General features: G+C 35.3%; 1 protein-coding gene across 1 annotated transcript in view; it reads left to right on the plus strand.

Annotated features, from left to right (window-relative positions):
* Positions 1-23,566, plus strand: part of PREX2 (phosphatidylinositol-3,4,5-trisphosphate dependent Rac exchange factor 2) — a 306,754-nt gene that overhangs the window by 171,126 nt on the left and 112,062 nt on the right. Inside the window, exons 26-32 of the mRNA XM_003942900.3 lie at positions 3,086-3,265; positions 5,557-5,651; positions 6,571-6,653; positions 7,370-7,460; positions 8,071-8,199; positions 14,246-14,287; positions 20,968-21,185. Coding sequence (XP_003942949.1) covers positions 3,086-3,265; positions 5,557-5,651; positions 6,571-6,653; positions 7,370-7,460; positions 8,071-8,199; positions 14,246-14,287; positions 20,968-21,185 — 838 coding nt within the window. The remainder of the gene's footprint in view (positions 1-3,085; positions 3,266-5,556; positions 5,652-6,570; positions 6,654-7,369; positions 7,461-8,070; positions 8,200-14,245; positions 14,288-20,967; positions 21,186-23,566) is intronic.

Here is a 23,566-nt window from a genome sequence, read left to right on the forward strand (position 1 = left end):
CAAAAAGAGGAGTACATCATATAATCCAACTTTCTGATAAGTGCTTATTTGCCAGGCAAGATTACACTATTATATACATTGGCTGATTTCATTCTCACAGTACTTCTGTGAGTTGAGTTATAAAACACTGGGATGCAACCTACTCCCTCCAGAGTGTGCAAGTTCGATTCAGGAAGAGGGAATTCTGCTTCGTTTGCACAGGATATGTATGCAATAATATGTCTTGCCTATCTCACCTCTAAAACGGAGAAAATAATAATAATACCTACTTCATAAGTTGGTTTTAGAGATCAAACGAATACCTGTTAAGTCACTTAGCATGGTGACTGTCATAAAAGCTCAACAGATGTTAGCGATTATGATAATGTTTAAAAATACACAGGTTGCCAGGTGCGGTGGCTCATGCCTATAATCTCAGCACTTTGGGAGGCTAAGGTGGGTGGTTCACCTAAGGTTGGGAGTTCGAGACCAGCCTGACCAATACGGTGAAACCCCGTCTTTACTAAAAATACAAAATTAACTGGGCGTGGTGGTGCATGCCTGTAATCCCAGCTACTCTGGAGGCTGAGGCAGGAGAATTGTTTGAACCCAGGAGGTGGAGGTTGCGGTGAGCCAAGATCATTGCACTCCAGCCTGAGCAACAAGAACAAAACTCCATCTCAACAACAACAACAAAAAAAACCAAAAACAAAAAACGCTTCAAAAAACCACATGTCATTGCAGCATGCTGTATACAAAAATTTCCTTATCAATGGCAAATGGAGGAGATTCACCTGGAATTGCATGCTGCTGAAGATATTAATTAATGGACATTTAGTAGGTAACTTAATATTGTATATGAAGAAAAGTGAATGGATTTCTGCAAGCATAAATATTATGGTTTGATGCCTTTTTGTTGCTTTTCAGAATCTAGAAGTTTTATGCAAAACATGGTGTTAAAAAAACAGGTTTTCTTTCAATTCTTTGTAAACCTAACACTTGTTCCCACAAGGTCAACACAAGCATGATTGAAGCTGTTTTAAATGAAAAGTAAATATCTGAACACAATTCATGTAACTTTGAAAAAAAATTATGCTTAGCCCCATGACCTCTAATTTAAAAGATACATGAGAACAGAGGACTCTTTGCAAAATGAAAACTCCTGCATTTTTTTCATCTTTGGTATTCAAAGTTCATCTGTCTGTGAAGCATGGAGCTTGGATAATTGGAGTTAGTCTAATGTTTTAATCTTTTGGGTGGAGAGGATGAATAAATAGACAATCTGTCTTACAAGACATAAAAGTATTTCCAAAGAGGAAAAACTGTGTTTAAATATCCATAGCTTTTGGTTATTAAAAATGTTTACAGGGCCTTGAGCAATGTAAAATAGATCCTTCAATTTTCACTGGTGTCTAAAAACTATAAAATGTCACAATATTTATTCGGATTTCACCTCACTGTGGACCTGACCTGACCTCACTGTTTGAAATAATAGCTTCATGCTTCCTTCCCTGCAGTTCTCCTTACCATTTGCTGTCATTTGATATACTAGAAAATTTGTTTATTGCTTGTCTTCTCTCAGTAGAATTTGAGCTCCAAGAAGCAGGGGCTTTTGTGCTCTGCCTCCTGGGTTCAAGTGATCCTCTTGCCTCAGCCTCCTGAGTAGCTGAGATTACAGGTGCCCACCATCAAGTCCGGCTAATTTTTGTATTTTTAGTAGGGTCAGGGTTTCACCATGTTGGCCAGGCTGGTGTCAGACTTCTGACCTCAGGTGATCCACCTGCCTCAGCCTCCAAAAGTGCTGGGATTACAGGCGTGAGCCACTGCACCCAGCCCTTTTGTGTATTTTATAAACTACTATATCCACAGCACCAAGAACAATGCATGGTATAATAAATGTGTTTAATGAGTCAGCGAAATCACTTAACAGGTATTTATTAAGTGCACAGCATTGAGTTTGACATTATGGAATATGCATAGGAAGTATAAGACATCTTCATAGTCTTGGAATAACAAACACTACATTGCTGTGGGAAAATGAGGATCAAGATATGTGCTACTAATTGTAGCTGAAAAATCACAGGTATTTAGTAAACGTGAAAATGGCTATTGGCTTGAGAAGCCATACATGGGTCCTTTGCTTAGACATGGTTTCACTCATTTTGCAAGTTTTTTAGCATGCTGTTCGATAATAAAGTTTGATTCTGTTTTTGCCTAATTTTGAGTTAGTTGTAACAGAAACGTGCCACAGCCAAATGTTCAAGCCTAGAGTGTTGGAGTCAGCAATTACCCAAAATCCTCAGCGGTTTCACACAATTCAGTCTGACTGCAGCATTTTAGGCTGGAGCCAAGTGGAGGAGATCTTCCTGTGGGCGGATGTGTGACATTTCATCCTGGTTGGCTTGCAGATGAGACTGTAGTTACCCCATCCTCACATTGTGTGTGACTCTGCTTAGTGTCTTGCAATCCCCAAGGTCAGCACTCCTATTTGTATGAGCAGGGAGAAGTACCGACAATCCAATATTCTCCCTGCCAAATAGAGAATGCCTGGGCAAAACCCAAGGCACTGGTAGAGGGGTAGGCACGTTTTTAATACTGAAGGTGAGCCAGTGAGGACATTAATGCACATTTACAGTTTGGGCTTAATATTTGGCTAGCACTTTAAAGATAACTGAGTATTTTCATAAGGTGGTGATAGTTGTGCTAATGGCCAGGGGCTAGAGGTGACATTTGCTATGCACCAGGAATATTCATTCTCACAGTAGTCATGGAAGCCAGTTATTCTCATTATCCCTGTTTTATATCCCTGTTGTATGAATGTCAAATAAAACTATCACAGCTTTGTTTTAGCTGGAGTCATACATGGCACAAACTGGATTTCAGTGAAGCTTTCTGGTCTAAATTGTATGCTGTTTGTATGACTTATTTTGTGAAGAAGAAGTGAACTTTGAATGACATGCTTTTTATGCAATGGAATATTTACTTGATGTGAAACACTGAAACACTCTAGAAATATTTGTAAGCCTATCGTATTCAGCAAATAAGGCAGTTATCTATAGCAGACAGTTTGAAAATGTACATTTATTTTTTTAATATTACATTACAGACTTCTGTCTTCAATAACATATTCTCCTAAATTAGAACGTAAGACATCAGAGTGCATAATACCAACAGACAGTGACAATGAGAAGGGAGAAAGAAACAACAAACGAGTCTGTTTTAATGTAGCAGGAGATGAGCAGGAAGATTCTGGTCATGATACCATCAGCAACAGAGACTCTTACAGGTAATTCACTAATTCCCCAAACTCATATTCTAAACAAAGTTAAATGTGATGCTGGATTTTTCACAAAGGTCTTGAAAAAAGTTTTTTATTTTTTTAAATTGTTTTTCACAATAATCAGCTGTTGTTACCGACCTCAGACAAAGCATAGTGGGACAGTGTAATATTCAAATCCTTCCCTTTTCCAATCTGAGTAGCTTGGAAAAAGCATTTTGTTCTCTACGTGTGTGGGCCTAATTTGGAAGAGTTGTTCTGTATGTGGATTGTGTGACATGTATAGTAAGAAAATTGTGCCTATACAGAATTAATGTGTTGTTTTTTTTTTTCAACTAACTCTTTCTGTCACTGGTTTATTGGTTAGTGAATAGGAGTTGTTTTGGCCATTTTTTCTCTTTTCATTTTCTATGTTCCAAACTAATTGGACTGACTAGTGTCACTTGCATCCCTCCGTGACAGGGTTTGTGTGTTTTCCTTTCCTGGATACCTTGTGTATTAGTTTTCTAGGGCCACTGTAACAGATTACTACAAATGGGGTGGCTTAGATGACAGAAATTTATGATCACACAATTCTGAAGGCCAGAAACCTGAAACCACGGCGGTGTGGGCTGTTTGAGCGCCTTCTGAAGGCTGTGGAGGAAGGATCCATGCCAGGCCTGGCTCCTTGATGTGTAAATGGCCATCTTCTCCCTGAGTCTCTGCATATCATCTCCCCTCCATATGTGTCTTGTGTCCAAATTTCCCCTTCTTATAAGGACATGTTATAGGGTGGCTTCAGGTCACACCCTAATGACCTCACTTTAATTTGATAACCTTTGTAAAGAGCCTATCTCTAAATAAGGTCCCATTCTGAGGTACTAGGGATCTCTTTTCAACCTTACGAATTTTGTTGGGAAATCCAGTTCAACCCCAGATAACTTTCCCTCCGAACTCTGCTATTGTCTTCCTACTAGACTTTCAAATGATGTCTCATCAAATGAACTTCCTTAATTGAAAGTGTTTTTTGTTCCTTGACTCCTTGTATCACCTGACACTTCACTGAGGACTATCATAACCAGCCACATAAGCTGTGTGTACAACTTTAACATCTTTTTAATTTGTATTAATTGAAAGCAAAAACTGTCTTCTTCACTTGTTTATTATGCAGTGTTTTGCTATGACAAGATATTGATTCAATAGTAATCAAAGTTATTCTCCTCAGAGAATAGCTACAAACTAGGAGCTAACATTAAAAATATGCTTTTACCAAACACATGGGGGAAGAGGAGGATTTCACATAATCCTCACTGTGACCCTCAGTGGCAGGTTCTGATAAGAACTCCATTTTTATGCATCAGGAAGCTGAAGCCCAGAGGGCTCATACCATTTCCCTATGAGACCAGGTGGTCTGGCTTCCCAGTTTGTCTCTTAACCACTCTACTATTCCAATTTCTGTTTCCAAAAAGCATCTTAATGAACGTTTAAGAATTAATTATGCTAGAGATTTAATAATAGATCAGACAGATTAACCACTTTTATCACTTCATTTCCTTTTCACTTCTAAGCATCCCAGCCTGCTCTTGAATAGGAATCTATGGGGTTTTTTTCCCAGTGGGAAATTACATGTCTAAAAATACTTGCCTACCTCAAGTTCTAGCTATCAGATAATTAAAATTACCCTGACAGTTTCCTTGTAGGCTAAGATAGAAAATTTAAATGTAAATTTAAAGTTAAGGAAGTTCTTTTTACTTATTCTGAAAGAAAATATTTTATCTCTTGCACTATTTCTGAAATCTGTGCCTTTTCACACACAAACATTTTAAACATTTCTTTCCTCGGGCATTCATCATTATCAAGCACTTCCCTGTGCTACAAGCTCTGAGGTGGAGACAGACAAGATTCCTATCCTCCCTAAGGAAGCTCAGAGTGTAACCAGTAAGTTAGGATGTAAGCTACCAGAAAGGGACAGAAATCACAAAACAGTATTTTGTCTCTATTTGCAAGTTATCTAATTACCGGCATGTATCATCAAATAGGTTATAAAGAATTTTGAGTTTGGTGTGACTCCTAATTTTATAACTAACTGCTCTTTAAAAATTCATTTAGGATTAGATAATATGATACAAGAAAATATGAAATATAATTGGATCAAAATATGCCATCTTTAAAAAGATAGACTAACTTGAACAGGTTTATCTTTCTCATAGCTTTCTCCAAGACATATTAATAAATATAACTGATATGCTTATGTCATAAGAAATTACAGGGACACCTGGACAGATGCACTCTTACAGTAACATGAAACTTATTATTTTCAGTGACTGCAACAGCAATAGAAATTCCATCGCCTCCTTCACAAGCATCTGCAGCAGCCAATGCAGCTCGTATTTCCACAGTGATGAAATGGACTCAGGTGTGTTCGTTGGTGAAGGCCTGTGAGCTTTTCAATGTTAGTCCTATCAGAGATAACTTTAAGGTTTTAATTTATTAGATCCGTATGAATTTTTATTTTTACCTTTTATCAGTCATTCTCTGTGGCCATACACATTGCATTTCTACACCTACTGCACTACAAACGGGGTGGCTGAAACAACAGAAATTTATCATCACACAATTCTGAAGGCCAGAAATCTGAAACCATGGTGTGAGCTGTGTGGGCTTCTTCTGAAAGCTGTGGAGTTTTATGTGTTTGATAGTCTATTTTCCAATCCTATTTTGAAGATAGTGAGTTAAAAAGCAATGAAAGAAGAAAACTGATTTTAATATTCAGATATGTTTTATGATCTCTTATGGTCCTGTGAAGGATTATACGTACACAGCAAACATGTTATACTGAAAGTATTAGGCGTTGGTGATAGGGATGGGCAGGTGTGGAGTTTGAAGCTAGGACATTTAAGACAGCAGGTCTACCTATGCTAGCTTCATATGTGGATGATGAGGATTGAGGATAACGAGAGAAAACACTGATTGATATAACGATCTTATAAATACATTATTTTGTATGTGTTAAGAACAAAGACTTTTCATCCAATTAGGGAAAATCTTAATTTTTGATTATGCAGTTTATTTCAACTATTCAACCATTGAAGAAACATTATTTGAAAGAATCATTAACAAGTGTCCTTTCTGGAAAGCATTCTGCTTTCAGAAGAAATAGTAACATCCAGGAGCTATGAAATCTTTTGAAACTCTTTTTCAGAACATGAGAACTGTGCATGGAATAAGAGTTTGTGTTTAATTTTTACATTTTATTTAATATTAAAATATTTTAGAATGTTAATCATAAGATGAATGATTTGTGTTTTTGGTTTTGTTTTTGTTTTGACATCTAGGTGATGAACTTCCCCTAAGTGTTCGCATTTCTCATGATAAACAGGACAAGATACATAGTTGCCTTGAGCATCTTTTCAGCCAGGTATAATTGGGCATTTGTGGGGCTTTTGTTCCACAACTAAACTGTCAGGAGTCCCTTTTTTAGATGCAGTAAAAGGAACTCCCAAGTTCGAACAGTCCTTCCACCTCCTTTACCTCAATTTCTGACATTTAAACTAGGACTAAACATTCCTTCAGCCAACTTACCTGAAGGATTGTCATGAATATCAAGTATTTTACAATCCTAGGAGAATTACTATTATACACATAGGAGTTACCCTGTTTAGTATTTGTTGTTTTTTGTTTGTTTGTTTTTAGAAAGCTTTATGACATTTCTTGCTCAGCATTTCTAAGTTTTAAAAGTACAGGATATTGCCTTGGATGCTAATTTTGGTGCTTTACATTACAAAATGTATAGCCATAACCAAAATTTGTAGTAGAAGCTTTTACCCCTTTGAAAAGGATTTCAATAACTTTTAGTTAAAAAAAAAAAACAACTCCAGAGCTTTTATTTTTTTTTTGTGAAGTAAATTTATATTTTGTATTAAGTATATGGTAAAATAGTAAGAAATATCATTGCAAATGTTATCAGGTGCATTTATTTTAATACATTACTTAAAAATCGATTTCACAAGCATCACAGGGTTTCAACAGTAATTGTTGCTTTAAGAAAAACAACAATTTTATAAGATTTGCTCTTAGAAATATATATTATGTGCTGTGAGAAGTATGTAACGCAGAAATCTCTGCTATTGACAGGTGGATTCAATTACCAATCTCCTAAAAGGGCAAGCTGTTGTGAGGGCCTTTGACCAAACCAAATATCTCACACCAGGCCGAGGATTGCAAGGTAAGACTTGAAAAATTACTATTAGAAGCAATTGGAGGGAAAAAAGCAAGAGCATTTCATAAGAGGAACAATTCCAGTTACTCGTGTTTCATAATTCACTGAATACTACTTCTAATTTAATAATTTTTGAATATGTAGAAAAATCAGCATAGAAATGTTTACATTTATTTAAACGTTTAAAATGTTTAATACCTATAGGGGCCAGGCTGAGCAAAAATGAGTTAATCCAAGATACATAATCATGAAGGTGATTTTGCGGAAACCAAGCGTAGTGCCTCCTTGGCTGTTTGTTTCCCGGTGGTGAGGAAAGAGTGTGGGGAATGAGAGTTGATGGACAGAAAAAATAGAGCTGACCCTTTCTGACAAATAACTGGTTTGGGATAATGAAAGTAGAGTTTTCATTTAGATTTGCTTTGTTTAAACATTTATAAGGAAATAACATTAAGGTTTGACTTTTTAGATTTAATGGATTTTCTGACAGTGTGGCAAAAGAAATATCCACCATGTCAGTAGTCTAGGATAACAGTGACAGAAGAAGGTTTTGAAGCCTGAAGGCTTCATTGTTTGGGAATTAGTTGAGACTTAAGGGAGATTTTCTACGTTTATTTAGAATTTCAACAGGAAATGGAACCAAAGCTGAGTTGTCCAAAAAGGTTACGACTTCATATCAAGCAAGATCCTTGGAATCTTCCCAGCAGCGTCCGGACTCTTGCTCAGAACATCAGGAAATTCGTTGAAGGTCAGCATGAAAAGCAAAGAACGTTGCATGATATTAGCAATAATCATTTTAAAACCCACTAAAACCAAAAGGTTGGTAGTGCTTGATTACTTTTTGCAGTGTTTCCCATTGTGAAGAAAATAAAAGTACTGAAAATGGTTAGAGAAGAAGAGGGCAAGAAGGAATAAACTTATAGGACCTTGTGTACCAAGGTTATAAACATCATGGAGAATATTCTCAGTGAATAAAATAAGGGCTCAAAGTTATGAAGACAAATAAAACATGAAGAGAATTTAAGACTTTATAATAGGAGACAATATCAGAAAAAAATTTCTAAAGGATTTACCAAAGACATGAAGCTAATATTTATCCAAAAAAAAAAAAAAATCAGCTGTGAAGCTGTGTGAGAATCAAAATAATTCCATAGGTTACATCATTAGTTTTTTTTTTTATTTCAGAAGTATTAGTCTAAGTTGATTGCTATTAACTACCATAACATTATTTACATGACATCCTGTAATTGGTGCAACCTGTAAATTGGAGATATATACCTTTAGATGACTTCACTGAGAAAGATTGCATGTTGTTTAGAACCAGGGTGATTAAGTAGAAAATTCTGAGAGGTTTCAAAATGATTATGGTGAAAAAGTTGAAATGAGAAATTCTTCTAGTTTTAAAAATATCTAACTCAGCTATTTTCTTCCTAATGATTAGACCAGTGGTTGACAACATCTGGATGTATTTTTGGTTGTCACAATTGTGGGTGTGCTGCTGACCTCTAAGTAGAGGCCAGGGATGCTGCTGAATGTTCTAGAAGGTACAAGACAGTTCCTCATAAGGAAGATTTATCTGATCCAAAATGTTAATAGTGCTAAGGTTGAGAAACCTGTACAATCAATACTATTTCTGTGTTTATATTTTTATTCCTTTGTATGTCAGTTGGACGTGGTAAATAATATCCAATGGTATTTAGCAGAATTACAGTATAACTGCAGTTATTACCTTAAAGGGGGTAAATTAAAGAGAGCTGTAAATTTTTCTGAGAAGACAGCCCCTTATACCAAATGAAGTCTGAGCTAGACACTTAACTCCATTAAGCTTCAACTTTCACATTTATTAAATGACAGAGATGGTTTAAATTTTATGTGATTACTGAATCTTCTACATAGGCTTATACTCAAATATAACAACTTAAGTATTGTTTAGAGATTAGTAGAAAGGAATTTATACAGATATGGAATACTTCCCCAAATAAATCATAGTGATTCTATCTTGTGATAAAATATTTTGTATTTGACAGCTGGATTTTTTTGGCTATATTTTTATTTTATGGCCTAATATAATGTTTACCTGTGATACTTTGTAACATAATGTTAATTGAAAAGTATGAATTAAAAATTCCCCAAAATATGAATAGCACAAATGTAAAATCCATTTTTGAGCAACAATTATAATTTTGAATTTTAAGCATACACTTTACTGACTAAAATGCATATTTCTGCTGAATAAATGCCAGTATTATGACATTAGTAGAAGTTATAATTCTGTAGTTGTTCTTATCATCTTTGAGATTTTTTATTTGTTTTGGGCTAATAAGAGAGAGAGTGGTTGTTATGATTTTACTTCTTTTATATTTTCTGATAAATGTTTTATGTCTGATTATGTAATCAATTTTAGTGCATGTGCCATGTGGTGATGGAATAATGTATTCTGTTGTTCTGGGGTAGAGATATCTGTAGATGTCTATCAGGACCATTTGATCAGTACTGAGTTCAGGTCCTGGATATCTTTGTTAATTTTCTGCCTCAATGATCTGTCTAATACTGACAGTTGGGTGTTGAAGTCTCCAACTATTATTGTGTGGGAGTCTAAGTCTCTCTGAAGGTCTGTAAGAACTTGCTTTACAAATCTGTTAAACTAATGAGAACAAAGGTAAAACATACCAGACTCTCTGGGATACAGCTAAGGCAGTATTAAGAGGGAAATTTGTAGCACTAAATGCACATATCCAGAAATTAAAAGATCTTGACTTACAAAGCAAATACTGCAACCAAAAGTACTAGAGAACCAAGATAAAATGAAACCCAAAGGTAGCAGAGGACAAGAAATGACTAAAATCAGAGCTGAACTGAAAGAGATTGAGATATAAAAAAAACCATTTAAAAGATCAATGAATTCAGTTGATTTTTGAAAAAAATTTATAAAGTAGATAGACTTCTAGCTGGGCTAGTAAAAAAGAAAGAGAGAAGATCCAAATAAACACATTAGAAATGACAAAGGAGATATTACTGCTGACCCCACAGAAATACACATAACTATCATGTTATGTGTATTTACACATGAATATCATAACTATGGACACTTCTATACACATAAACTACAAAATCTAAAAGAAGTGGATAAATGACTGGATATATACATCCTCCCGAGACTGAACCAGAAAGAAATTGAATCCCTAAACAGACCAATAACAAACTCCAAAGTTGAATCAGTAATAAAAATAGCCTGCCAACCAAAAATGGGACCAGATGGAAATACCGTTTGGCCCAGCAATCCCATTATTGGGTATATGCCCAAAAGAATATGCATTATTCTTTCATAAAGATATGTGCACATGTATGTTCATTGCAGGACTACTCACAATACCAAAGACATGAAATCAACTCAAATGCCCATCAGCTGTAGACTAGATAAAGAAATGTGGTACATATACTCCAGAGAGTACTATGCAGCCATAAAAAGGAATGAGATCATGTCCTTTCCAGGAACATGAATGGAGCTGAAGGCCATTATTCTTAGCAAAATAACAGAGCAACAGAAAACTAAAAACCACATGTTCTCACTTATAAGTAGAAGCTAAATGATGAGAACACATGGCCACAAAGAGAGGAACAACACACACGGGAACTAGCAGAGGGTCAAGGGTAGGAGGAGGGAGATCAGGAAAAATACTTGATGTATATTAGGCTTAATATCTGGGTGATTAAATAATCTGTACAAAAACCCCCCATGACACAAGTTTACCTATATAAGAAACCTACACATGTACCTTTGAACATAAAAGTTTTAAAAAAATGCATTTATGATGCAGGATAAAAATTTGAATTTTTCAAAAAGTACTCATTTTAAGAATCTTAGATTTTCACCTCAAGTCCCACATTTGTACTTTTGTAACTTGTGTCACAATAAGCAGCTATAAGAATGATAACTAACTATATACACATGCTGATTGATGGATAGGTTAATGTGTGTTGTGAATAAGGGCGCCGCTCTTGGTCATGGGAGCCCAACAGCTGGTTGAGTGTGGTTGGATGGTCTGAGTGTCTTATAGTGAATGGTATGGGGAGGGCTCTCTGTAGAATTTAAGTTGCATCTCTGGTTGCAAATTTCAGTGAGTTTCATTGAGCTCTTTGGGTAAGAGCTGTGATTGTCACCATGCTAAATGAGTCTTTAAAAATGATTACTTTTTGCTTCATCCCAATGGACTATGCAAGGGAGAGGACATGCTGCCATTTCCTAGTAATCTGTGTGGTGTCTGGTCCTGTTGGGAGTGGAAACAGCATTAGGATCATTGAAATCAGTTGTTTATTATGTGGAGGCACTCTGAAGTAACTTCACTAGTTCAGCACGAATTTATCCTACTCAACTTAAAGTCATTTTCATTCTACTTCCCAGACTGTCTTTACATAGGGAATGATTTAATGGAAGCTTATATCTTGGGACCTAATTCAATCTGGTACTACCAGGCCAGAATTTCTTGGTATATGTAAGTAGCTGGGATGATCCCATTTCTGATGTTTCCTAGTCTCTAATTTCAAAATATCCTATCCACTGTATACCACATATGATATCAAGGTGTCATGATTCTATGATCTTTATTTAGAAAGGACTGTTACAGTGTCATTCAAAAATTGTGTCTTTATATACTCATCCATTCATAGCAAATTAAACTGTGGGTAGAAGAGAGCAGAGAAGATAGTGAATTAAATTAGGACAGATTAATTGTATGGTGTCACTAAGATGCCTATCTCCTGCTTAATTTCTGAGGTAAGTTATGGCCTCATATTATCAGCTGAATGAAGATGTTTTTATTTGAGTGGCCCACCATCACCTTAAATTCAAATGTTTATTAATGAACACATTTTCAACTTTTTGTTCTCTAAAAAGAAAAATGCTTTTATCTAAATCTCATATATCTTTTTAGCAACCTACATTAAATTTTTTCCCTGCATTTGTTTTAATATTCTAAAGAGTGTCTCCAGTTTTTTCCTTTTTCATCATACTTCAGTAATTGCAATGATTTTTCTGGCTAAACTCCCTGTCTCTATCTTTTCTGATTCTTATGATCATTGTGAGATTCATCTTTCCAAAGTATCGTGTTCATAGTTTCACTACTGTGTCACAGAACCTTGTAGTGATTTTCTGTTAGGTAAGACTTAACTCATCAATCTGTTAAAAGTCATTTTTCAGTAGGGCTTTCCAATCATATCCCAATCCTAGTCTCTTAATGATATAATAAAATCTCTCTATGCTACATTGTTAGATAATTGTTATTCATTCTCTGCTATATTCTTTTGCTAGCACAATTTCTCACCCTTAGAATATGTATCTCCTTTCTTGACAGTCATAATTTAAAATATTTATGAAATATTTTCTAGTCTCATCTAAAATTCTATATCAACTTTGGCCCGACTCAGATTATAATGATAACAGTCTTTACTTGTATATAGGACTTTAAATATTTTTCAAAGACTTTTCATGTATATTCTCACTTATATTTTACACAGACCTGAAAAGTAGGTAAGGTAGATGTTATCTTCATTTATGAATGAGTTGAGACTCAAAGTAACTTAGCAATTTTCTTTTTTGAGATGGTGTCTCACTCTGTCACCCAGGCTGGAGTACAGTGGCACAATCTTGGTTCACTGCAACCTCTGCCTCCCAGGTTCAAGTGACTCTTCTGCTTCAGCCTCCCAAGTAGCTGGGACTATAGGCGTGTGCCGCCACACAAGGCTAATTTTTGTATTATTAGTAGGATGAGGGTTCACCATTTTGGCCAGGCTGGTCTTGAACTTCTGACCTTGTGATCTGCACAACTTGGCCTCCTAAAGTGCTGGGATTACAGGCATGAGGCACTGTGCCTGGCTGTAATTTAGCAATTTTCTGAAGTCACAAAGCAAGCATATAACATCAGTCTTCTGACTCTTAGTTTATTGTACTTTCCTGCCTCTGAAATTCTTTTGTTCTTTCAGTCTCACTTGTAAAATTTAGTGCCCTTTTAAGTATCGCATTTTTTTTTTCAGTTAATTCTGTCTCTCTGACTCTATTGTGAATTTGTCTAGAATAAGATGCAACTTAATCTTTTTCGTTTCCCATAATCTTGGGCATTTAGCAGGAACTTTGTAAGTTTTTTAATTTACCTGTTGCACATAAACTATAATTATTTACAGTTGGAAACAAATGTGTGCATAACTCATTGGACAGATAGCAATTAATATGAAATTTATACACATTTATCAAACATCTGTGATTGGCCTTGTGTGGGCTGTGGTTAGAAGAAGAGCATATATATATGTACACACACAAGTTTAAATAGCAGTAGCAAAATAGCAGTTTTGATAGTAGTAGCAAACAGAAACAGAAAGTTTAAATAGCAGTAGAAAAAATATGATTTGACAGTTTATTGTCAAATCATACAACAGTTGTAGCTTGTAGAACACCGAGCAGGCTAAAACAGCTAAGGATGACCTAAAAAGCTGCCAGGATTTGAATGGTGTTTCATTGACTGACATAATTCAGAGACATTTCAGGATCTTGAACAATGGATAGAATTTATGTAGGCAAACAGGCAGGAGCAGCATGTCAAGTGAATTGATTTTTAGTATATAACGTTAGGTTGGTGCAAAAGTAATTGCTGTTTTTGCCATTGAAACTAATAGCAAAACCACAATTACTTTTGCACCAACCTGGTATAATAAGGTCTTACTAATTTTGACTGCACAGTTAAAATGTGGTGTTTGTGGCAGAAAGAGTAAACAATTAACTGGTGTGTTTTCTTTCTCTGCAGAGGTAAAGTGTAGGATACTCCTGGCTCTTCTTGAATATTCAGGTAACATTTTGCATTTTTTTAAAAAACATTTAAGTGATTGTAGCCTAGAATCATAAGGTCTTGAAATATGAAAATAATGTCTTCAACCATTTACAAAATAAAAATATGATCCCCACCTTCTCTAAACCTTTGGAAAGATTTTTTAAAGTACTCACATCATTTTAACAAAAATGCAAATATATACACACACTCATATTCTCTTTTAAGTGAAACCATGAAAACATATACAAATATACATTTTAAAATGTTATTAAAAAGGAGAAAGGGAGCAGGTTTTGTTAAAGTTAATTGTGTCTAAATTTTATTTATGAACAAGAATGTATGTAAACATTTTACAGATCTTACATGAAAACACTTTTATCATGTACTTAGTGGAAGCTCAAAACATATTGGTAATGGAAAATGACACTAAAGGACAATTAAATGTGTGATGAGATTCTAAATTGCAGATAATAGACTGTAAATGTCACAAAGGCAGGAACTATGCCTATTTTGATCATCAGCAAATGCCTAAAATAGTGGCTGGCATATAGATGTTCAACCAGTATTTGTGGCAAAAATGAATGGAAAATGATATAAATGAAAAAGGAAAATGTATGAAATATTTCAACAAGGTTATCATTCAAAATGCCGTTAGAAGGAAATGGATCATAAAGATTGGGAAAACTCAACTACATGCCCTTTAATTACAGTGAACAGTTTGATGTTAGCCTGCTGGGCATCTCTTTTATGTACATTTGGAGATATATAGATATGTTGAATGATTTAGTTTTATTATTTTAATCTATTTCCCATAAAGTATGTGTGTGTGTGCGCATATACACAAAAATACTGTTACACTAACTAGATTTTGATAGGGATTTGTTCCTAAAAATATAACCTGAATGATTATTTGTGACATCAGGTAGCTTTGGTTGTGTTATAAAAAGATCTCCCAAACTTTGTGGCATGAAACAACGACCATTTATTATTGTTTACCTGTCTAGTGTCATCTGGGCGGTTCTGCTGGTCTGTGCCAGGTTTTATCGATCTTCGCTGGGTTTGCCTCTGTGTCTGCAGTCAGGTGGTGGGTTGGCGAGGCACAGGTGATCTAGGGTGGCCTTTCTCACATATGTAACACTTGAATGGCTGTTATCTGAGGTAATGGGGCTGCCTGGGTTGCATGTCTCTTGTCATAAATGAGGCTAGCCTGCTCTTGTTCACATGGTGGATTTGCAGAGTTCTGGGAAGACAGTGGGAATGTGCAAGAGCTTCCCACTTTCTGCTGCCCCAGGCATATAACTGGCAAGGTCAGTTTTAAGAGGCAGAGACATAGACTCTACTTTTGATGGAAGGGGTCTTGTAGTTATATTGCAAGGGTGTAGATACAGGGAGGCCTTTTACAAAGTACCACACTTGGAAATTTTAAATTATAACTGAATCCATGAACCAAGTTAAACAACAGGGCTTTTTTATTTGTCCATTTGTTTTTTGCCCTAATGAAAAAAAGGTTTTGCCTTGCTTTTTGACTGAGTAATAATAATGACAAAAATATCTTATCATTTCTGAACTTTACTAATAACACAATTCATGGTCTCATTTTCTTGGATTTCATTGGGTCCCCACAAGCCACCATGTGAGAATATTATTGTTTCCATACTTTTAAAGGAGAAGAAATTGATATTCAGGAGGATTAATAATAACCAGCACACAGCATACAGTCAGTGCCTACTTTGCAGCATCGGGAAGGATAGGCATGTTGATGCCTTATTGAGCAGATGAATAAATAGTAGGTGGCAGTTTTGAAATTCAGGCTTAGGTTTGACAATTCCAGAAGTGATTCCGGGATGCTTTGTTTTATTCATTAATGTTCAAATGGATGCTCTGGTAGATTTTTATTTTGATTTCAATTTTATTTTTCTATTTCTCTTATGATTCTGTAGTTTTCTGCTTTATTTGCTCAGTCTCTCACTTCTTCTACATAGGATGACCCCAAAACAGTAGCCACAATACTTCATATTTTTGGCTGTGAAGTTATGTTCATTTGAAAAGAGTAGACTGTGTCTTTTAAACATTATTCTTACTCCAACTGTTATTCCCACCTTTCTCTTTCTCTAATCTCTGTTTTTTATTGTTTATTTGGCTTTATTTTCCCTACAGTCTCTGTGTTAGCATGATTTCTGAGATTGTGTGTGTGTGTCTAGAAACCATCTCATTCTTTTTAGACCAAGTAGCTAATTATGGATTTTAAACTTTTAAACACCAAGCTGAAATAGTATAACTTAAAACATGTGTTAGAAGATGAGTTTAAATAGGTGTTTAAATTCTGAAATGAAACTGAAGCCTTTGAGAGCCACAAAAATAATTTCTTTTGAGTGTATTCTCACTCTGAGAAAAATATTATTCTATGATAATAAATAATAAAAATCTTACTCTACAATAATAATAAGCCAAAAGATAATAAACACTCAAAATCCCTGTTTTTCTTCTTTTGCTAGTAGCTGACAGCAGATGTGATTTTTGCGGTAGTTCTTTCTGATTCATAAAAATAGGGAGTGAAAACAGTATCCCAGCATTTTGGGAAGCTGAAGATGGAAAATTACTTGAGGTTAGGAGTTTGAGGCCAGTCTGAACATTATAGTAAGACCCAGTCTCTACAAAAAAATTTTTTAAAAAGTTAGCAAGGAATGATGGTGATATACAACTGTAGTGGCGGCTCTGTTGGAGGCCAAGACAGGAGGATTTCTTGGGACTGGAAGTTTGAACCTGCAGTGAGCTATGATTGTGCCACTGCACTCCAGCCTGGGTGACAGAGCAAGACCCTCTCTCTTAATAAAACAAAACAAAACAAAAACACACAGAAAAACAAAAATACCTTTGGTAAAGGATAAATACTTGTGAATTTTGATTGGTCGCATAATTGAAAGAAAAAGACCTGGATATTTTTGCTAAGAGTTAGCAGATTTTGCTGTATTTATGTAACGTATTATTACTTCTTCATTAGCAATAAAGCTGAGCACCTATTCAGTGCCAGGCGTGGTGCTAGATGCCAGAAAAAAAGAAGAATCACAGTGATAATGCTATTTGTTAAGGGCTTTAAATACTTTTTATCTCATTTATCTTTATTGTTCTAAGAAGGAGGAATGAACCCCAATTTTTACATGAGGATCTGACACCTAAAATATGGCTTAGAATGAGTAGTTGAAAGCAGATGATATGTCTCTAAAGAGTGTGAGCATAAGTCACATTCCACTTCCCTGGTCTTGATGTGCCAATGGTTCCTTGGGAACAAAGACTCATAAATAAATTCCCACTGTGCTATATAATTAGCACTCCAGTAGAAGGATGACCCAGGTCTATGGTGACCAGAAGAAGAGCCCAGTACTTCCTGGTGGAGAGGAAAATTTCACATGGGGAGATAATCTTTCAATAGTTCAATGAGTTTCAATAGTTTGATGAGTTGACTCTTAAAGATTGATTTAAAGTTTACTAGGCAGAAGAGGAGGACAAGGGCATGCAATGCATCTGAAAGGAAAGTATAGGCCAGGCGTAGGCCATAGGGCATTTGACCTTTGAGGACTACTGAGCAGTACTGTGTGGCTCAAAGAGGACAGGTCTGTCTACCCCACTCTTCTGACTGCCTCCAGATATGTTCTTTTAATATGTTCTCACAATAACTCTGTGAACATTGTTGCTGTAGTGTGGAATGAATGGAGGGAAGTGGCATGTGGAGAAGCTGTAAGCATAAGTTGGGGGCAGGTCGCAAGGCCCCCCTTATGCCACTGTTTTCTAACTTTGTTATTCACTGTGAGATGATGACTTGTAAAAGGTTAAGTTGAAAAGCTCTTGAATAATATGTACATGTTGAATCTGTGCAAACAATTCATCTACTCTCTGTTGAAAATAGGAAGGTAGCCACAGAACACCGTCTAGGAAGTAGGAACTTTTATTCAGTGTGGCTGAGGCCCCAATTTGGATCCTCTCGTAGTTGCTGCAGTTGTCAATTCTTGCAGGGTATTCATTCAGTGTTAGCTATTTGAATTAATGAATGAATACAGCTTCACGTTATCAACAGGTTTTGCATATTGAAAATATGAATGTTAATTGCAATCAGTTCTGATTTGATAAAGAGGTTGAAAGAAAAATTTTAATTTGGCTTAAATGCAAATAGAATATAGTAGCAGGACAGAATAAACATTTAGGTATTTTTAGGATAAAAAAGAAGTAAATTGAGAATTTTTTCACAAAAGAAACTTGGGAAATAGTAATTTCTATTAGTGGCAAAATTATTAACCCTTGTGATTTCAAAAGCTTACAGTACAGATCCTTCCTTATCTAGACTTTTGCTTTTCACTCAATATTCATAATTTCTTTCCAATTAGATTTTCATTAAATCATTTTTAAGGTATAGGCAGGAGTATTTCTGCCAAAGCTACTGAAGTATTTTGAAGAATTCATCCAGATTTTCTGCTTCACTATTGAACATCTGAAAAACAAAGTAAGAATGTACAACTAAGACATAGGGCAATTTACTTTACTTATTTAGGTTCTGTCTTGAACCTCAGTATCGTAGGTGCACACTAGAGCTAACAAGCTATCTGAATTAGCCTCTTAGGCTGGGTTTAACTTTTTAAACCCAGATGTTTCAAGAAACCAGAGAATGAACTCATGTATTTTCATTTCACTTATTTATTTATTCTTAGTGCCACTGACTCTTTATTTTAATCATTGATTTAGTAAACATTTGTCCAATGTCTACTCTGATGGAAATTGTGCACAACAAAGTGTTTCATTTGTTTCTTAATTGAGGATTGGACAAAGTTCATTTCCAGTTTAAATATTTTATAGTTACCTATAAATGCCCTTTTGGGGCACATGATACAGATGCTTAACACATGTTGGTTAAATTAGTAAGTTGAGCCACATGGAATTGCCATATTCAACCATTTTAACCTACCAAAGCAGCACATTTCTATAGTTCAGCCTAATAAATGAATATTCAAATACAAAATTAAATATTTTAAATATTTAATTATCTTTCTAATAAAATTTTCAAGAGTAGGTTTTCTGAGTAACACAGAAACTAAATTATGTGTACACATGCCTTTGGTTATTAAAAACAGATGTTCAATGTTCTTGGTAAATCTTAAAAATTATGCCTTTTTTGTCAATGAAACCAGAGCTCCCCACTAAATAAAGTCAGCATTTATCTCTATGCTATACACTAATATTGACAATGCTTCTTTATTCCAGAGGGGTCTGTGAGCCCTTGAAATATTTAGTATACATTTGAGAGGAAGTTATTTTTCCCTTTGTTGTTTCCATTTCCAGTGGAAGTGATTTTTCAATATACAGAATGTGTAGTTTTGTTTTTCTGTAATTTGTATATATCTAACCACTCAAAGAGATGAACTCTGCGTGTCAGCTTCTTTCCATTTGAAAAATCTCTAGTTCAGAAGCGGCGTTTCACAGTGGAAAGGTATCTTCAAAATATCAGGGTTTATTAGTCTGTTTTCTCACTGCTGTGAAGAAATACCTGATACTGTGGGTGCTTTATAAAGGAAGGAAGTTTAATTGACTCACAGTTGTGCATAGCCCGGGAGGCCTCAGGAAACCTGGGAAGGAAGAAGGCAAAAGGGGAAAGAGGCATGTCTTACATGGTGGGAGGCAAGAGAGGCATGTCTTACATGGTGGGAGGCAAGAGAGGCATGTCTTACATGGCGGGAGGCAAGAGAGAGCAAGAGAGAGCAGGAAAAACTTCCATTTATAAAACCATCAGATCTTTTGAAAATTCACTCACTATCACAAGAACAGCATGAGGGAAACCACTCCCATAATCCAATCACTTCCCATCAGGTCTCATCCTCAACACCTGGGGATTACAATTCAAGATCAGATTTGGGTGGGGATACCAAGCCTAAACCATATCAGTGGGTTAATTAAAACTCCAGTCCATTGCAGGATATGAATCCTGGTAAGCATATAAAAATCAATTCATACTAAAACTATAAATACATTACTTATGTGAAAGCATTATAGGAATTTGTATTCTTATATTTGAACATATTTATAGTGCATGGGCTTAATAACTTTATTCACGAGAGACAGATTTGCTTATTAATACAAAAAATTGAACATCATATATTTTTCCCCATGTTTATTTCACATTAATATTTGAGTAGGATTAGTTGTTAATTTTTAAATTGCATTAATAATATTGTATTTCATTTGCCAACAAAAACTGTCAAATTGAACTTTGAGTTTTGTTTAGGAAAATGTTGTTGCAGCAAATAGAAATTGTGTCCCATTGGGTATAGAAAATATAAATAAATGAAGCCTTATTTTTCCTCTTCAGGTTTTAGCAAACAATTTAATGATTGTAGAATAGAGTCACGATATTGATTAAGAAAAATTATTTTAATATTTCTAACTTTTTTGAGTGTTTTAATATTTTAAAACACTTTAATATTTTAAAATATTAATATTTAAAAATATTTTAAATATTCGTAACTTTTTTAGTGTTTTCTGTAGAGCCTATTTGCTAAAATGTGTGTGCTCATTTATAGAGCTCAAATTCTCTTTTTTTACATATGCAAGTTTAATGAAAAGATGAAATACTATTGAATGTAGATGCTTAATGCATTGATTTTCGCCATCTGCAGCAGTTTTCAAAGCATTCTCTATGTTCTCTTTGATCACAGATAGTGCGACACAGCTCCGCAGAGACATGGTTTTCTGCCAGACTCTTGTGGCCACTGTCTGTGCCTTCTCTGAGCAGCTCATGGCAGCCTTGAACCAGATGTTTGACAACAGCAAGGAAAATGAGATGGAAACTTGGGAAGCCAGCAGAAGGTGGCTGGACCAGATAGCGAATGCAGGTGTTCTTTTTCACTTTCAGTCACTTCTGTCACCAAACTTGGTAAGGAAATCACATGATACCACTGTCAGTGTCAACTGTAACTTACACTGTAACATGTTTTGAAATAAGAAGTAGTTATTCCTTTCCCCCTCATTATCTCTATGAGTGTGCATGCATTCAGCTACTTTAAAAATATACATTTTTCTGTGGTCCTTCAAATTTTAATAAGTATGTAGAATGTATTTCTTCTTTCCTGATTTGTATATGTTCTCTGTGGCTGCTAAAAGCTGAAAAAGCCTCCATCTGTTACCAATTCTTGTATTCCTACACACTGACTGGAAAAAGTCATCAGAAGAAAAAGGGTCTTTCTGCTGCTGTTCCTTATCCCCAGTCCAAGGAAACAGGCTGCTGTGAAACCAAAGCTCTTATTGAGAATAATGTCCTGGAGCAGGCTTGAGAGCCAAGCTCAGAGAACTCAAATACCATACTGCCTGACAATCTGTTTACAATTTGCATATGTTAAATAATTTTAGTTCTTTTCTTTGTGTGCATGTTTGTCCTGTTAAATTGAAGAGCACTGCCTTAATTACTGTAGAATATTCTATGTTTATGCATCGAGTTTCCGCAGTGAATATGAAGAAAGCATCTTAAAATATTTGAAAAATAAAACTGTGGTGAATTTAAGCGTTTTTTCATGTATATCTCCTGTGGTTTGGATAGTTATCATGATGTTTAAAAGCAAATATGTTCACTTTAATATATCAACTCTAGGTGCTCACTGAATAGAATTGTGTTTTTAAACATGAGAGCCTATTTCATCTGTTAAAGTACATATAGAAAATGTAGCTACCAAGTAACAGGTTTGAGTTTAAAAGCAAATGTGTGTGTGTGTGTGTGTGTGTGAATTACACATGATAGCCTACTTTTAACACCTAGTAGGTATCAATTATCTGTTGAATGAATGAGTAAATGAATAAGGCTTTATTTCTATCGTATTTTCCTTATTTTAAAACTACCATTGTCTAATCAAGTGCTGATACTTTTAAACTTAATTTTATTTGAAATATCAAAGAATATGAGAAAATATTTACAAATCATATTCTTGATAAGTGACATTTATAGAACATGTAAAGAACCCTTAAAACTCAACAGTAAAATGACAACCAATTAAAAAGACAAAGGATTTGAATAGATATTTCTCCAAAGATATAAAGATGTACAAAAAGCACCTGAAAAGATGATCAACATCATTAACCATTCGAGAAATGCAACTCAATACCACAATGAACCACAATACATGTGCTATGGATAGCTATAATGCAAAAGACAGATAATAACAGTAATAATATTGGAGAGGAAGTGGAGAAATTTTGTAACCTTCCTAAGCTGCTCATGGGAAGTAGCACAGCCATTCTGGAAAATGGCTCCTCAAAATATGCAACATAGAGTTTCCAAGTTACCTAGAAGTCTAGATAATATCTAAAATCCTATTTTACCTATTTCTAGGTAGTATCTAAATAAATGAAAACTTACATTTACATTTCCAGCAAGATTATTCATAGTAGCTAAAAAGTAGAAACAACTCATGTGCCCGTCAACTGATGACTGGATCACTAAAATGTCATGTGTCCGTATGATGGAATATTGTTCAGCAGTAAAAAGGAAAGAAGTACTGATACATGCTACAACATGGATGAACATTGAAAGCATTATGCTAAGTGAAATAAGCCAGTCACAAAAGACCTCATATGGTTTGCATCCATTATGGTGAAATGTACTAACTAGGTACATCTTAGAGGCAGAAAGTAGACTAGCAGTTGCCTACAGCTGAAGGTTGGGGGCAGGAAAATGAGAAGTGAATACTAATGGGTATTGGGTTTCTTTGGGGAATGATAAAAAATATTCTTAAGTTAGATGATGGTGCTAGCTGGACAGCTTTGTGAATATACTAAAACCCCTGAGCTATACATTTTAAATGGGTGAATTTTACAGTATGTGAGTTATATCTCAATGAAGCTGTGTGGTTTTTTAACTGGTCTTGCGAAACCCTTAAGTTTATTTAAGGAATTGATTTTAAAAAGAAAATAGGTTTTAAGGAAATAAAATTTCGAGAAATAAAATAAAGGAAGGAAATAAAATTTCAAGATATTCATAGTCTTTCTGCTTCTGTCACAAAGGCAGGAAGAAAACATCCACCCAGGAGTGTGAATGGCTCTCTGGGAGCAGCACTCCTCCAGTGATTTGTGTGTCCCTGAGAGCAAGGCACAGCCAGTGGTCACTTGGGCATGGCTTTGGCAATGTTTGCTGGAACATCATGGCTTGTACTGTAGCACTCAGAGGCCACATTGTCTGTAACATTTCTTGCTTTGTGTATTTCTGTCTACTAGAAAGATGCTGATTTTTCAGTCCTGTCCTTTCCTTCCAGGGTCATGACATTTTTC

The sequence above is a fragment of the Saimiri boliviensis genome, chromosome 15 (genome assembly GCF_048565385.1).
Source record: "Saimiri boliviensis isolate mSaiBol1 chromosome 15, mSaiBol1.pri, whole genome shotgun sequence".
In the NCBI taxonomy this organism is placed as follows: Eukaryota; Metazoa; Chordata; class Mammalia; order Primates; family Cebidae; genus Saimiri; species Saimiri boliviensis.